At 35.2% G+C, this 17491-nt stretch overlaps 1 protein-coding gene across 12 annotated transcripts in view; it reads right to left on the bottom strand.

Annotated features, from left to right (window-relative positions):
• The window catches only part of MAPK10 (mitogen-activated protein kinase 10), a 366398-nt gene that overhangs the window by 77405 nt on the left and 271502 nt on the right, over window positions 1-17491 (bottom strand). For all 12 annotated transcript variants that reach the window (XM_004472694.3, XM_058296116.1, XM_023582861.2 and 9 more), the window contains exons 5-8: window positions 8411-8540; window positions 4081-4139; window positions 3143-3281; window positions 2273-2438 (exon numbers count right to left, since the gene is read on the bottom strand). In XM_004472694.3, coding sequence (XP_004472751.1) covers window positions 2273-2438; window positions 3143-3281; window positions 4081-4139; window positions 8411-8540 — 494 coding nt within the window. The remainder of the gene's footprint in view (window positions 1-2272; window positions 2439-3142; window positions 3282-4080; window positions 4140-8410; window positions 8541-17491) is intronic.

Raw genomic sequence — 17491 nt, 5'->3', positions numbered from 1 at the left:
ACTTTTGGGTGCCTTAGATTGCCTCTTTTGTGCCATAATGTGGTGACTCTGATTACATGGAAAAGCAGCAGCTAAACTAAGAGTATACCCACGGCAGGTCATGGCTAAAAGCCACCTAGTAGTCTTTGATATCATGTGCCAGGTACAGGAAAATAATGTTTATCAGCTTATGGAAGTGGCTTTTTCTACTTTCTATTCTTTCAGTGACATGAAATGGGGCAACAAGAGACTGTGTGTGTATGTGTGTGTGTGTGTGTATGAGTGCAGTGTGTGTGCTTAAATAAGGTTATTCAATAAAGATCAAGAAACTAGGAAATGCTTGGAATCATGGTTTACAGGCAGAAGAGTTGGAATCCCAGGTGTTCAGGACTTAGTATTTTCTTCAGAAGTTATTCTTGTAAATGGACATCAGTTTTAGTTGTTATTTGAAATATTTCAAGAAAATAAAAGATATATAATGAATTCGCACATATGAAAAGGAGGCATCTGGAAGTAAAGTGAAAAAGTATATTAAAGGTGTTTTTTAAAAAGTTATGCACAGATATTTATTTCCTAATTGTCATACTTGTTGATTAACCATGTCTCGCCTTCTATTAATAATTTCTACCCCTTTTCACCTCACTCTGTATTAAGGATAAAGGGAAACTTGGGGTTAAAAATGTTAGATTGAAATGCTCCTTGGGGAAGGAAAGCAGGGTTAGGTGCAGGGAGAGCAGGGCATGCCTGAAGTGGGAGCAAGCAGGTTTTTCTGCATGATAACCTTCCTCCCATCAGGGGAGGGCAGCACGAAGGTGCTAGGCTGGACTTCTCCACAGAGCCAGAGAAGACAAAGAAACTAAGCCATCAGCTTGCATCCCTTTCTTGTGAATGCTGAAACAGGGAAGGAAATAGGATGGGAATCCATGCCATTTGTTTGGCGAAGATCTGGAAAGTCAGAAGAATAGGCAAATTCAGTCCCTTACACATTCTTGATTCTTGAATTTTCTTTCATTGGTTCCCCTTGATTTTCTTTTTAAACATGTAAAGAATTTACATAAATATCTTCTTTTCCAAATAAATTAGATGTGGCTCAACTCTTCTCTCCTGAGTGAAAAGGTACCAGAACTCTGACTCTGCCCACCTCAGTGAACTTGACCTTAAGAGCTGGCTCTTTCCCTTCCTCTGTACAAATGCATGAAACTATAGGCTGTCTTCTAATCTGAAGGTCGCAAAGAAATTGTTTTAAACTTCAGTGGCCATGAAACTTTCATAGAAGTTACCTGTAGCTTTACATAAACATGCAATGATAATTTTAATAGTGTTTATAACAGTAAAGCAGACTGTTAACAGCTAAACAGAATGGAACTTAAAATAGGTAGGAAAGGTACATTCATACATATATACAATCCTAGTTTAAAACAATTCAACACTTATTTATATTGGATACATTTTTTAATTCGCTGCATTGCTTGTGAGAGATTTGGTCAAAATAAAATATTGCAAGGCTTTCTAACAGATACTTTATAAGTCCTTCATTTAAATCAATAAAATCATATCAGAATATGTTTTGAAGATTCTTTCTACCTTTTTTTTTTCAAAGTGTTTTTGGATATTAGAATTTCTTTATGAAAGCATTCATGTAAAATTTACTATTTTTCCTGTTCTATTGTCTCTGGAATTTATAAGGATTTACTAGGCAATTGTGACACTAAATATTACTTATAGAGCAGTTTAAAATATCAAAGAAACCCTTATCTGACCTGAATAATTTGGATTATTCCAAATTGTCTCTTCATTTAGACTTTGTGAAGGTTCTTACCCCCAAGGATTTATGGGATTTTAAAAAATTGTCTTTACCTGAACTAGAGCCATCAATTTCAGATATGACATGAAAGTCAAATGGCTAAAAGCAACAGATAGATTTTTCCCTGTTTCCACACTCACACTGAGCTGTGCTAAAAACCCAAATAGCAATATTTCTCAACTATCCACAGCAAGTTTGCTAATCAGTATCCACTTGAATGTTCAATCAGACTCCATTTATAATTCTTTGTAGCTATAACATTTTGAGCTCTTCTAGCAAAGCTTACTTCTCAGAAACATCCTTCACATTTTTAATGAGTAATTCTTGCTAGTCATGTTAGAAAAAAAATCTATGAATATGAAAGCTTGTTGCCCCCTTTCTAAAAATCTCATAAATATACATGAAAGAGAACACTGCTCACGGCTGTCTAAAACAGGCACCCATTTCCTTCATGGTTTTTTTTATCTTGTTCCTCAGAAGCATCCCTACCGTTCTCCTTGTAGCCCATTCCCAGGATGACCTCGGGGGCTCTGTAATAACGGGTCACCACATACGGAGTCATCATGAAGCTCGTGCCTGCCGTCCTGGCCAGTCCAAAGTCAAGGATTTTCAGTGTGCAGTCAGACTTCACAACAATGTTACTTGGCTTTAAGTCCTGACAATAGGGACAAAGGAAGAAATTAAAAGCCAACTTCAAATAAAATGTATGATTTCCATCTCCTGAATCAACATAGCGTGATGATCAGACATCTTTGCCTGCAAAACTCTATGTGAAGTACATGATTACTGCTCCAAAGAACTTTGCAATTCGATTTTGGATTTTTACTTTATTAATAGCCTCAGGAATTTTTTGAACCCAGAAGAAAAGAGTATTATCAATTTTACAATTTAAGCTCATCTTGGGAAGAGGTTTTAGGAAAAAAAAAACATAGTTATTGTCATCCGTTCGACTTTCAGACTATATTTCACTTCTTGGTCTGACAGAAGAGCAGATCAGGGCAACTGTCTTTATGCTGCCAGAAACGAACTGCAGTTATGCTCTTTTTTCAGCTGTACATATGACCTTTGCCAATCAATGGGTTAGCAAGCATGAGACTTCTCAGAATCTGACTCTCAATGAGCTGAAAATAACATTAAACAAAACCAACTCCAGTATAGCATGAATTTCCTTTTACAGACAAGTGAACTATTTGCTAGTTCCATTGAAGAAACGAGGGAGCACAAGTCTCCCTACCAAGTCTCCCTACATGAAGTATGTTATATTTAACCAAGTCACCCTACTTGAAGAAAATAATCTATAGTTGTTCTTTCTCTTCTCCAAAAGCAGCACAACCATAATTCTGGAGTAGGTATTCTTACCCTGTGAATAATTCCAGCAGAGTGAAGGTGCTTGATGCCACACAGCATTTGGTAGAGTAGGTAAGACATTCGCTCATGGTCTAATTCCATCTGAATCACCTGACATAAGTTGGCATCCATCAGTTCCATTACTAAATAACTAGAAAATAAATCCATAAACAGTGTTAGTTCCAGATCATAAGAACTGTGAACTACTCCAATCAAGTGAGAATGTTTTCCTAAATAAGTTAGTTTTCTTAACTTCATAGCTCTACCTTTAACTGAATCAGGAATGTGAAAAACTTTCAAGCATTATTTGTGTGTTAATTAACAGTAACACTACCAAAGGGTTGCTAGGTAGACACAGCATTTATTAGTGTGTGGTTATTGCCCATATATATTGTCTACCACCATTTTGCTCTCACTTTTCCCTGTATTCCTTTAACACTTTCCTGAACATTATGAATAGAAATAAGAAGAAAAATTTATAATTCCTCCATTAAATGCAATATCTGTGTTAAAAAGGATGATGTGCTTAAGAATCATTTACTCTCTTCTGTTTATTGTCACTAGACTTCTAGGCACAAAATCAAAGATACCACAAAAAATAGAAATAAAGAAAGATTAGCTTTATCATGTCCCTCTTAATATTTCTCAAAGTGACTCATTCTAGAAAGCTCATGGAATCTAATAATAATAATAAAAATAAAAATAATCATGTCTTTCCTGATTGAACCAAGAACATGGACCAACAGCACAGAGAGCCATCATGCCAGAAAGAGGCAAAAGAGTCCTTCAGGGAAGGAACACCACAGAGAAAACGCAGGGTCTCTTTTATTTGATCCCAGTTCTTATCTCCTTTGCTCTCTTCAAGACGCTCCACCTGTTTGCTTTTTGACAACTTCCCTTGAGCTGTCGAGTTCTATGCTTGCTCTTTCTTCTTGAATTGTATTACTTACACATCTTGGAACTCCTCCAGCGTTTTCTGGGGTGTGAAGACATTTAATAAACTAATAATCTGAAAGATAGAGAGTGGACAAGTGACAGAAAGGAGAGAAAGAAAAAAAGACAATGATTTAGAAAAATATTTTAAATACGTCAAAGTCAAACACTAGGAATGTGTAAATAGAAAAGAAATGGTGGAAAAATATTTCTAAAACTGTCTCACAAAACTTAGGAAATATATTCAGAAAGGATAAATCAGGTCGAAGCAGTTTAAAAATTCAAATTCTTAGGCAGAAGGAATAGTCAGGGAAGCAATAATTTTTATACTGCTTTAAAGTGTGATTCTTCTTGGTAAAATATAGGGCTATAAGGTAACTAAACAAAAAATGAAAAAAAAAATATGAAAGAAATGAGGCAGCAGTGGAAAACCCAAAAGGATTTACCAAGACTAATTCAAGACTTTTTGTGTGTGCTATTACTTTAGTTTCTTTTACTTATATCTGATACACAAATGTTATTTAATTTAAAGCTCCAATGATATTTGTGGGGGGAAATATATCTTGGATAACAATGATGAATCTAGTGAAAAATGTATAATAATAATTGTCTAAATTCAGATTCTTAAACTTTTTGTTTCCTAATTTATTTTCTTTGTATATTAAGTAGTCAAGAAGTTTACCTCACAGCATAAGTATATTTAAAAAAGATTGCCCCGTCAGATTTTCAAGAAGATTGCTTACATAACTCCAAATGCTCTTTCTGAAAAATATTCTGTACTAATGTGCCAGAGAGAAGTTAAATACAATCATAGACAACCATCTTCCCTTCAAAAGATAGATGTAACCATTTCACAGAAACCATCAAAATACAAGGTCAAAGTTTAAACATTTATAAAGTATAAATCAACGAGTTTTAGGAAACTTCATAAGTGGCACAGAAACATTCATAGCAATGTAAACAAAACATAATGATTTTAACCACCTGATAAACAGATTCAATTCTAGGGACTGTTTCATGTGTCAAGTAGCTTTCATTTATTGAGAAATTGTTCAGAAAAAATTTCACAACCATCCAAATAGTTTCTAGCATACGTACATATGGCAGTGATTATAGCCTAAAAAAAGATCTCTTCTAAATCAAACTGGCAGCATAGAATATAGATACAAAACTGAAAGTGTTTCAAAATGTCTTTAAAACTTGTGATCCTAGTGCCTAGTTATTCTGTGTACTTAGTTATAAAGTGAATTGATAAAAGGTGTGTATGTAGTGCAGCTCTCACTGGAACATCTATCATGAGCCTGTTATTGTAGTACTTTATTACTCTGGAAAAGCAATTTACTTCATTTTGCTATTTGGTCAAAATCATCATGGACTATGCAAAGATGGAAAATTGTTAACTCATATTAACTGGTGAATAAATAATATAGGCAGTCAAATCCAGAAAAGAGCATGTCAATTTATAATAAATTAAGATTTATTCTTTTATAAGGTAATTTCCCAAGATCTATCCTCCTACTGTATGCTCTTAATTTCCTTTTTCCTATGCCTTTGCTTTATAACCTTTACCTTTTTTTTATTTCTCTTTGAGGATTTTCTCCTCTACTCTTTCTTCCACCCCTTTATAAATTCTAATTATGACCAATTAAAAACCTTGTCTGTAGATACAGATCATCACAAGTATTTACCTTTTAGTTCAACAGCTTCCAGGCAAGAATCTGACTCAGTTCTTTTATGCCAGCATCTTAAAACACACGGATATGATTCAGTGTTTGTCATGGCCCCACTCATACCAGTTATCACTCCTAGAATTGAGCATTCATTTTCTCAATGGATTTTCTTCTCTATTAAACATATCTTCGGGGTAACTTCACTGTTTTACTTTGCTTTCACCTTTATTTCTAATGTGTAATTAATTTTTATGATTGAAGTGTTTTTGCATATTATATTAATAATAAACTCTTTAATCCATTGCTTAAAAAGCAAAGGACTGAAATATCACATTTAAATAAAATTACCTACTATGTTCTCAAAAGTCATATCTGTTCACGTTTGCTCCATATTTCACTAGTCTCCACTTAATTTTTCCTAAAGTCAACTTTGTAATCTCTTTTTTCTTTGGGATTATTAAAGGCATTCCAAGAAACAGACAAAATTAACCATAATCCCACTCATTCCCCACAACAAAGCAAGTTATTTTTATGGTTCCATGTTTTCTGTTAGCTCTTTTCTAAATGTAGATATAGATGTTCCTATCACTAGCACAGTGGTTGGCACCAACAAATGATCATTTAAATCAGAATCAATATAGTTTTATCCATAACAATGTGCATCACAAGTTATTAATTTACTTTCAATTATAAGTGAACATTCTTTCTGCTAACAAGTCTGAGAGACTTCTTTCCTTAGATTTATTAATATAAGAAAATTAATTAATTAATTAAAATGTATAATGAAAGTGGGTGATAATTGGTTGCTATTTTGAAATTACCATTTCAATTTTGGATCCTTTGATAAACTTGAGCCTCCTACTTTTCAGACAAGAATAGGGAGTGTGAGATCTTCAAATGAGTGAACTAAGTGGAAATGTCTCCACAATATGGGGAAGGAGGATTTAGGAAAAATAAATACATAAAAGCACAAACTGTCATCCCTTTCCACACAATCTCTTCATTGCTTGCATTTATCCATTTTCCACATCTCATGATACTTCTTATCCTCTCTGCTGTCATAAAAATATATCATTCTTGCCTGTATTTAACATACTAAAAGAAGGCATTGCTTCTGTGCAATGACTCTTCTTAAGAATCATCCTTTCCATTACGTCTAGATGACTTTATAGAAATCTCATAATCCTTGCATGACTATATTACAGATAGGGACATACTTCATGAAATTTCTCCTTCTTGGTGAGACCTTCCCTATTCAACTGATTTTAAATTGTAACCTCGTGCATCCTGCACTGACTAGCATTCTTTTTCCTTCCTTTCTTTGCTTTCTTAGTAGCTTTTATAACCCTCTGGCATTCTATGCCATTTACTTATTTATTTTGTTGATTGCCTTTCTCCACCAATAGAATATAAGCTCCACATGGGCAGGGATTTATCACTGTTCTATTCACTGCTATATCCTCAGAATCTAGGACATCTAGATTGGCACTTGGCACATTGGGGGCACTCAACAAGTATCTGTTAAATGACTGAATTTTTAAAATTGTTGGAGTAGAGTGATAGAAGAAAAGAGAAACACAATCATCAGGCCTGAAACCCCACATTTATATTACTTTTTTTTTCCATTTTATTTTATTTTTTATTTTTCCATTAAAAAATTTTTAAAGACACTTAGATTACATAAATGTTACATAAAAAATGTAGGGGATTCCCACACGCCCTACTCCCTAACTCTCCCACACTTTCCCACATTAACAACATCCTTCATTAGTGTGGTACGTTTGTTACAACTGATGAATATATATATTGGTGTATTTCAAATACCTGTCAACTAAACACATTTGCTATATTTACTTTTTGTTAGTGTCACTGAAGAATGGTTAGCCTTATGACAAGATCCCTTGATTGTAAAAATACACTGATATTTTATATGTGTGATTTTATAATATGTGTGATTTTCATACTTAAAAAGAACTTTGTAGGAGTCATGATAATGACCTAAAGTAATGAAGCATTTTTCTTTGTCCTTACTGTGAAGAAGTGGAAACAGAATGAATTCTAGAGGCTTTTGGCAATGGGTGAAGAAGCTTATACTCTGAAGCACAGTCCTGTAACAGTATGCCCCAATGATTCCAATGAGAACATGCTCTCGACCACCTTGCTTTGTGATGCTTTGCAAATATAAACTTGCACATTTGCCCAAACCTACCAATAGCAGGATGCTGAAGTACAGTGTATACATTGAACAGTTAGAGGCCACTGCCAAATTATAGCCTAACAAAAGGATGTACGTGATGAGTAGAAATATTCACTTGTTATTAATTAAAAAGGATAGCATACTGTTCTATAGTTCTTTTAATTTTTTAAGCATGAAGCTCTCTGGTTAATCCAGAGCAAGAAAACCAAATATCTTGAAATATGATAGACATTTCATAACAAGGAAATATCTATCAAATTGACCCCCTCCACACCATATGGTTTTTAAATGATTTTGAAGCAGAAAGCTACCACAAGGACAATGAAATCAAATGTAGCATATGGACAGGATAAGCAATCTTAAGAGGCAGAAATTGTGAAGTAAAGGAAGCCTTTCCTTTTGAAGTTGGCCCACTTAGTTTCTTCCGCCAGTCTCACAATCTCCCACTGCCAGTGGCTCAAAAATAACAACAAAACTCACGTTTTTATGGTTCACACACTTCATGAGGACCAGCTCCCGGTAAGCTCTCTTGGCATGCGTTTGATTCTGGAAGGGTCTACTGAGCTTCTTAATGGCCACATTTCTGTCAAGAACAGCATCGTACGCAGCACTGCAGAGAACCAGGAGTGATCAGAATTAAAATAAAGGAATCCTTAGAGCCCTTGACTTCCTAAAAAAAAAAAAAGGACCTTGGTAAAGAAAATACTATTTTGGAATCCTAATCAGATACTTTCTATCAGGTCACATGCAAATCAGGCTGTAAATAAGGATATAAAATTAAACAGTATAAATAAACATACACTTGCTAAGAAAAGAAAAAAGAGTATCTATTATGAATATAATATATAATTGCATAATGAATGGGAGGACAAAAAGAAGAAAGAAAAGTGCTTAACTTTCCCACCCCCCATGGAACCACAGTCCAGTCATTTAATCTCTATGGGCTTGAATTGCTCATCTATAAACATGTGATATATAGATTTTCTGTAGTTATAAAACTACACTATTCTTTGGTTATTTTAAGTGGGCATCCATTTCTTCCCCATTCACAGGAAACAGTTTTTAATTTGTATGAAAGCACAGATGGGTTGATGATCAAAGTACACTCATTAACAAAAAAGCTTAAAATAAGTAATGCAATCAGAGGGGGTTTCAGAAGCATAAATAATTGACCTTAAATACAAAGATATTAATGAATCTATGAACGTTTGAAGCTTCCAAATTATCTGAGCATAATAATTTACCATGCTTTGGAAAAGCAACCAATATATATGGGACTATTTCTCCCATACCCAGAATGCCTGAGTCTGCGGATCAAATGAGGAAATGAGAGAGACTCTTCTCATTATTCTACTTAATTACCCATTTGTAAATTATTTGCTTCTCATCCTGCAATTTAGGTTCTACTGGTTTTTGCCTTAGTCGCCAGGAAGGAATGCAGCAACCAGGGACCTCTACAATTGATCCATTGAATTGGAAATTGACATTTGGCCACCGAGGGCTCACCACTGAACTAAAGGGGAAAGTAGGGGAGGACCGAACTAAAAGATATTGGCAGACTCACAGGTTAAGGTTGAACAAAGTCTTAAGAGTTCATCTGGCTTATGCCTCCATTTAATACTTTTTTTCCCTTCAAAATATCTCCACCAAAAATTTGACCAGTCTTTCCTTGAGAACCTCCAATAACGTGAAATTCACTAACATCAAGGCCATTTATTCTGTTGTTGAACGTTCTTGTGTTAGAAATGTCATCATTATAATTAGAGTGGTTTCCATTCACTGCCACCAGCCCTGCCTTCCAGAACAATTCAGAATGAAGTACCCCTTTTAAATATTATAGACACTTATAATGTTTGAAATCCATTAAGGACAAAGACCAGAGTAAGCATTAATAACTCCTCGCTTTTATTATTTTCCCCCAAGTCTCTTCTTCCTTGAGCTAAACCAGCGTCCTATCACCATTCGTTAGAGTGCAGTTTCAAGTGCTATCATCATCTGGTCAATTTCTTCTGATATACTCCAGTCTATCAATATCCTCTGAAAATGTGGACCCTCAGCATGGAGTGTCAGTGAATATTTGGATAGGACTATTGATTCCTTCATTCATTCATTTACTTATTCATTCAGTAAGTCCTGTCTGACACAATTAACACATTTAAGTCTTCATTGGTTTCTTTTACCAACATATTTTTTTATACTTTTTTTATTGACTCACACTGAAACTATGTTAATTAAAAATACTATCTTTTTAAAAAATGTGTGCTGCTATTAAACTATATATTTCAGCACCAGTACTTCTATTGTTTTTGTTCTTTTTTATCTACCAATGGCAGGGCAAGTAAAGGAAACAGCCAAATAGATTGCATCTTACAGGGACTGCACAAGGACAACAGTGAATTTGGAAATATGGAAATTAATCTTGTTCTCAGAATTTAAGCAGTTGTATCCACAGAAAAATAGATCACAATAGTTACCTTAAAGAGAAAGACTGACTTTTGAGCCAAAATGACTTAGCTGAAATTATTATACTATCTAAAGAAAGAACTTCAGTCAGTTGTTGTGTGGTTTGGAGCTCTATGTACCCCAGAAAATCATGTTCTTAAACCTAAACCATTCCTGTGGGTATAAACCCATTGTAAATAGGACCTTTTGATAAGGTTACTGCAGTTAAGGTGTGTCCCATTTCAATCAGGATGGGTCTTAATCCTATTACTGGAGTCTTTTATAAGAGAATGCAATTCAGACACAGAAAGGGAAAGCCATGGAAGCAAGAAGCTGAAATCAACAAAACCCAGAAGAAAAGGGTGAGGCAAGGAAATGCCACCCTGTGCCTTACCATGTGACAGAAGTGCCAAGGATTGCCAGCAGCCAGACTTCAGGAAGAAAGCACTGCCTTGGTAATGCTTTGATTTGGACAATTTCCTGGCCTCAAACCCATGAGCAAATAAATTCCCATTGGTTAAACAGAACCATTTCATGTAATTTGCTTTGAGAAATTCAGGAAACTAAAAGAGTCATAGAAGCATAAAAAGAGTCAGAGAGGTAAATGTTGATACTGCTAACCAAATAAGAAAGTGTCCTCCCTGTTAACTCCAAGGATCCAGTCAGCCGGCCAGATGGCTATGGCCCTATTATGATTCTCAGAAACTGTAGTTAGTTAGCATTCTGATGAGAGACATTTCTTGGGCTGATTCTATCCTCAGCAGACAACATTCTCTAATCAGGCTCTTTTCAGAAAGTTGCATACAAGAATTTGTCCATATTTGTTCAGCTTGTCTGTTACATTTCTCATAATTTAATTAGGAGGCATCTGTTTTATATGCCAGCTGTCAATGTGAGTCAAACATACTGAGATAATGACTAGATACTGCAAGACAAGAGGCAACCCCATCACATGTGGAATAACTTAGAAAATGCCACCCTGTAAGATTTCTTGGCAGATTCAGAAATTGAAGTTCACTGGCCAGTTTCTCCTAGAAATGTTGTGACATTTTCCTTCCTTCTGTCACCTCTTCCTTGAAGCAATTTCAGAAATGAATCTCAACTCTGCTACTTACTAGATGTGTGGGTAGGGGCAAGTCATTTACTTTCTGGCATCAGTCATTGACCTGTATCAATAAATGATAACTATTGCCGTTTTTAAAAATTAATGTTGCTATCTAATGCAAAGCTACTAGAACTAATAAAAGAATTCAGCAAAGTGGTGGAGTATAAGATCAGCAAGCAAAAATCAGCTGTATTTCTATATACTAGTAATGAGCAATCTAAAAAGGAAATAAAGAAAAATAATACCTTTAAAATAAAATGTAAAGGACTACACATGGAAATTATAAAACATTGCTGAAAGAAATTAAAGAAAAACTAAATAAATGGAAGGACACTCTGTGTTCATGAATTAGAGGACTAAGTATTGTTAAAGTATCAATCCAACCCAAAGTGATTTACAAATTCAATGCAATCCTAATCAAACTTCCAAAAGCCTTCTTTGCAGAAATGAAAAAGCCAATCAGCAAATTTCAATGGAAGACTGAGGGGCCTAGAATAGCCAAAAACATTTGAAAAAGAAAAACAGTTGGGGATTCATACTTCTCAATTTTTTACCTTATTATAAAGTTACAGCAATCAAAACAGCATGATACCAACACAAGGAAAGTCATACTGACCAATGGAATTAAATTCAGCTCAGAAATAAGCCATCACATCCATGGTTTACTGCTATACTTTTGTAACAATAGCTATTTTATTCTTTTATCTCATTAGGCTGTAGTTACAAATATGAGTTACATGAATTAGAGAGGGAACAATCTTAAAATTTTTATTTTAATAACATATAAAACCTATAATTCCCCCTGCCCCTTTAGCCATATCCAGATTTATAACTTAATGGTGTTTATTATATTCACAAAGTTGTGCAACTTTTACCATCATCCATTACCACAAATTTTCCATCACCCCCAACAAAAATTCTTTACCAATTATATAGTTTTTTTTAAGATTTTTAATTTATTTCTCTCCTCTTCCTCCCCCCACCCCCGCCCCCTCCCCAGTCAATTGTCTGTTCTCTGTGTCCACTTGCTGTGTGTTCTTCCGTGTCAGCTTCTATTCTTGTCAGCGGCACCGGGAATCTGTGTCTCTTTTTGTTGCGTCATCTTGCTGCATCAGATCTCCGTGTGTGCAGTGCCACTCCTGGGCAGGCTGAACTTCCTTTCGCACTGGGCAGCTCTCCTTACGGGGCGCACTCCTTGCATGTGGGAGTCCCCTATGCGGGTGACACCCCTGCGTGTCATGGCATTCCTTGCACGCATCAGCACTGTGTGTGGGGAAGCTCCACACAGGTCAAGGAGGCCCTGGGTTTTGAACCATGGACTTCCCATGTGGTAGGCGGGCACTCTAACTGTTGAGCCAAGCCCGCTTCCTACCAGTTGAGTTTTACCTCCTCCTTCCCTAGCCCTCCCCAGCCTAGTAACTATATTCTAGTTTCTGACTCTATGAATATGCTTATGCTAAGTATTTATCACTGATACCATGCAATATTTTCCCTTTTATGTATGAGTTATTTTCACTCAACATGAAGTCTTCAAGGTTCATCCATGTTTTTGCATGTATCAGAACCCTATTTCTTTTCAAAGTTGCATAATATTTCATTGTATATAAATGTATATACTACATTTTGCTTATAAATTCATCTGTTGAGAGACATTTGGAATGTTCCCATCTCTGGCAATAGGGAATAATGCTGCTATGAACCTTGGTGTGCAATTACCTGTTTATATCCTTGCTTTTAATTCTTTTGAATATATACCTAGAATGGGATTGCCGGGTCATATGGTAATTCTATATTTAATTTTCTAAGGAACCACCAAACTCTTTTCCACAGGAGTTGCACCATTTTACATTACTACTAGCAATGAATAAGTATTCCTATTTCTCCACATCTTCTCCAACACTAGCTGTTTTTTTGTTTGGTTGGTTTCTTTAAATTTTAAAGCAGTCCTTCTAGTAGATACATCATTGTGATATCTCATTGAAATGGTATCACATTGTGGTTTTGATTTACATTTCCCTAATGGCTAATGATGCTGACATCTTTTCATGTGCTTTTTGGTTATTTGTATATCTTTGGAGAAATTTCTATTCAAATGTTTTGACCTTTTTTATCAGATTCTCTTTCTGTTGAGTGGTAGAAATAAAAAAAATTCTGGATATTAAATATTTATCAAATGTGTTTTCAAAATATGTTTTCTTATTGAGTAGATTGTCTTTTCATTGTCTTTTCACTTTCTTGATGAAATCCTTTGATGTGCAAAGGTTTTTCATTTGATGAAGCTCCACTTACCCACTTTTTCTTTTGTTGCTTGTCCTTTTGATGTCAAGTCTAAGAAACCATTGCCTAACACAGGCCCTAAAGATTCTTCCCTACATTTTCTTCTAGGAGTTTTAGTCTTGATTCTTATATTTAGGTCTTTTATCCATTTTGAGTTAATTTTTGTATATGGTATGAAGTAGTGTCCCTTTTCATTTTTTTGCCTATGGTTACCCAGTTCTCCCAGCACTAATTGTTGAAGAGACTTACCATATGAGTGGACTTGGCACACTTGTCATAATTAATTGACCCAAGATGAGTAACCTAGTACATGAGGATCTATTTCTGATATCTCAATTTGATTACTTTGGCCTATGTATCTGTCCTTGTGCTCATTCCATGTTTTTCTGTTTGTTTGTTTAAAGATTTATTTTTTATTTCTCTCTCCTTCCCGCCCCCCACCCCAGTTGTCTGCTCTCTGTGTCCATTCCCTGTGTGTTCTTCTGTGACTGCTTCTTTCCTTATCAGCGGCACCAGGAATCTGTGTTTCTTTTTGTTGTGTCATTTCATTGTATCAGCTCTCCATGTGTGCAGCACCATTCTTGGGCAGGCTGCACTTTCTTTCACGCTGGGCGGCTCTCCTTATGGGGTGCACTCCTTGTGCGTGGGGCTCCCCTACATAGGGGAACCCTGCGTGGCAGGACACCCCTTGTGTGCATCAGCACTGCATGTGGGCCAGCTCCACACGAGTCAAGGAGGCCCAGGGTTTGAACCGCAGACCTCCCATGTGGTAGGTGGATACCCTATCCATTGGGCCAAGTTCACTTCCCTCCATGCTGTTTTGACCACAGTAACTTTGTAATAAGTTTTTAAATCAGGAAGTGTGAGTCTTCCAACTCAATTCTTCTTTTGAAAAATGGTTTTGGTTATGTGGGGTCCTTTGCCCTTCTGAATAAATTTGATGATTGCCTTTTCCATTTCTGCAAAGAAAGTTGTTGGAATTTTGATTGGGATTGTGTTGAATCTGTAAGTCATTTGGGAAGAATTGACATCTTGACAATATTTAGTCTTCTAATCCATGACATGGAATATCTTTCCATTTATTTAGCTCTTTGTTGATTTCTTTTAGTAATGTTTTGTAGTTTTCCATGTATAAGTGCTTTACATCCTTGGTTAAATTTATTCCTAGATATTTAATTCTTTTAGGTGCAATTGTAAATGGATTTTTTTTTCTTAAATTCCTCCTCAGATTGCTCATTACTAGTGTCCAGAAACACTGTTGACTTTTGAATGCTGATCATGTACCCCATCACTTGGCTGAAAAAGTTTTTACCTCTATTAGCTTTCTTCAGATTTTTCTGGACTTTCTATATACAGAATCATGTAGTCTGCAAATAATGAAAAGTTTTACTTCTTCTTTTATTTGGATGCCTTCTTTTTTATTTTTTTGTCTTTATTTATGTTTTTAATGTTACATTCAAAAAATATGAGGTCCCCATATACCCTTCCCCCCACCCCTCCCCTCATAACAACAACCTCCTCCATCATCATGAGACATTCATTGCACTTGGTGAATACATCTCTGAGCACCGCTGCACCTAATGGTCAATGGTCCACACCATAGCCTACACTCTCCCACAGTCTATTCCTCTTTTGTGCCTATGTTCTCTGGCTAGAATTTCCATTATAATATTGAAAAACAGTGGTGACAATGGGCATCCTTGTCTTATTTGGCTCTTAGAGGGAACACTTTCAGTCTTTCTCCATTGAGTATGACGTTAGCAGTGGGTTTTTCATATATTCCTTTTACTATGTTGAGGAAATTTGTTCTATTCCTAGTTTTCCAAGGGCTTTTACCAAGACAAGGTAATGGATTTTGTCAAATGTCTTTACTGCATCACTTGGATGATCACATGTCCCGCCCCCCCCCTTTCATTCTGTTAATGTGGTTTATTATATTAATTGATTTTCTTATGTTGAACCAAACTTGCTTGCATGTCTAGAATAAATCCCACTTGATAATGGTGTGTAATTGTTTTAATATGCTGTTGGATTCAGTTTGCTAATACTTTGTTGAGGATTTTTGTATCTATATTTCTCAGGGATATTGGTCTGTAATTTTCTTTTCCTGTATTATCTTTATATGTCTTTGGTACTTGGTTAATGTTGTCTTCATAGAATGTGTTAGGAAGTGTTCCCTCCTCTCCAGTTTTCTGGAAGAGTTTGAGCAGGATTTGGTGTTAATTCTTCTTGTAATGTTTTGTAAAATTCCCATGTGATGCCATCTGGTCCTGGGCTTTTCTTTGTTGGGAGGTTTTGGATGACTGATTAAATCTCTTTACTTGTAATTGGTCTATTGAGATATTCTATTTCTTCTCTAGAATCAGTGTATGTTGTTTGTTTCTAAGAATTTGTCCATTTATCTAGGTTGTCTAATTTGTTTGCATAGAGTTGTTATGATCTTTTTTATTTCAGACGGTCAGTAGATACATCGCCCCCCCCCCTTCATTTCTGATTTATTTATGTTTTTTGTCCGTCTAGCTAAAGGTTTGTCAATTTTATTGATCTTTTCAAAGAACCATTTTTTTGGTTTTGTTCATTCTCCCTTTCACTTTTTATTCTCTATGCCAATAAATTTCTACTTCTAATTTTTGTTAATTCTTTTCCTATGCTTGCATTGGGTTTAGTTTGATGTTCTTCTAGTTCTTCTAGGTGTGTGATTAGGTATTTGATTTGAGCTCTTCCTTCCTTTTAAATATAAGCATTTGGGGCTTTAAATTTCCAAGTGAATACTGACTTTGCTGAGTCCCATAAGATTTGATATGCTGTGTTCACATTTTCATTGTCTCAAGATATTTACTGATATCTTACATGATTTTTTCTTTGACCCATTGATTGTATTATTTAATTTCCATGTATTTGTGGATTTTCCACTTCTCTTCTTATTATTGATTTCCAGTTTCCTTTCATTGTGATCAGAGAAGATGCTTTGCAAAATTTTAAACTTTTATAATTTATTGAGAATTCTTTGTGTCCTAACATGTGGCCTCTCCTGGAGAATGATCTATATGAACTTGAGAAAAATGTGTATCCTGCTGCTTTGGAGATGCAGTGTACTGTATATGTTTGCTAGATGTAATTCATTTATTATTTTATATAAGTTCTCTGTTTCCTTTTTGAGTGTCTAAATGTTCTATTTATGAGAGTTGTGTATTGAAATCTCCACCTATTACTGTAGAGATATTTATTTCTCTTTTCGTTTCACCAGTGTTTGCCTGTTTGCTTCATGTATTTTGGGGCATGGTGGTCAAATACATAAATATGTATATTGCTATTTCTTATTGGATTGACCTTTTTATTGATATATAGTGTTTTTCTTTATCTCTTGTAATCATTTCTGATTTAAAGTCTATTTTGTCCAATATTAGTATAGCTCTCTTTTGGTTACTGTTTGCATGGATTATCTTTATCCATACTTTCAACCTATTTGTGTCTTTGGGTCTAAGATGAGTCTCTGTAAACAACATATAGTTGGATCTTGCTTTTTTATCCATTCTGCCAAGCAGTGTCTACTTTTACCTCTCTTTTCCTTTATTTCAGCTCACTTTTGTGTATAATTGACCTTTTGTTATGTATCTGATGATCCCTTTCTCATGTCTGTTACTGTATATTTTTAAAATAATTTCTTTGTGATTATCCTGGGGTTTTACTGTACATCCTAAGTCTATAACTTACTAGTTTGAAAAGATACCAACTTA

The sequence above is a fragment of the Dasypus novemcinctus genome, chromosome 1 (assembly GCF_030445035.2).
Source record: "Dasypus novemcinctus isolate mDasNov1 chromosome 1, mDasNov1.1.hap2, whole genome shotgun sequence".
Classification (NCBI taxonomy): Eukaryota; Metazoa; Chordata; class Mammalia; order Cingulata; family Dasypodidae; genus Dasypus; species Dasypus novemcinctus.
The sequence above is the reverse complement of the archived record's forward strand: the minus strand, read 5'-3'. Positions and strand labels throughout refer to the sequence as shown.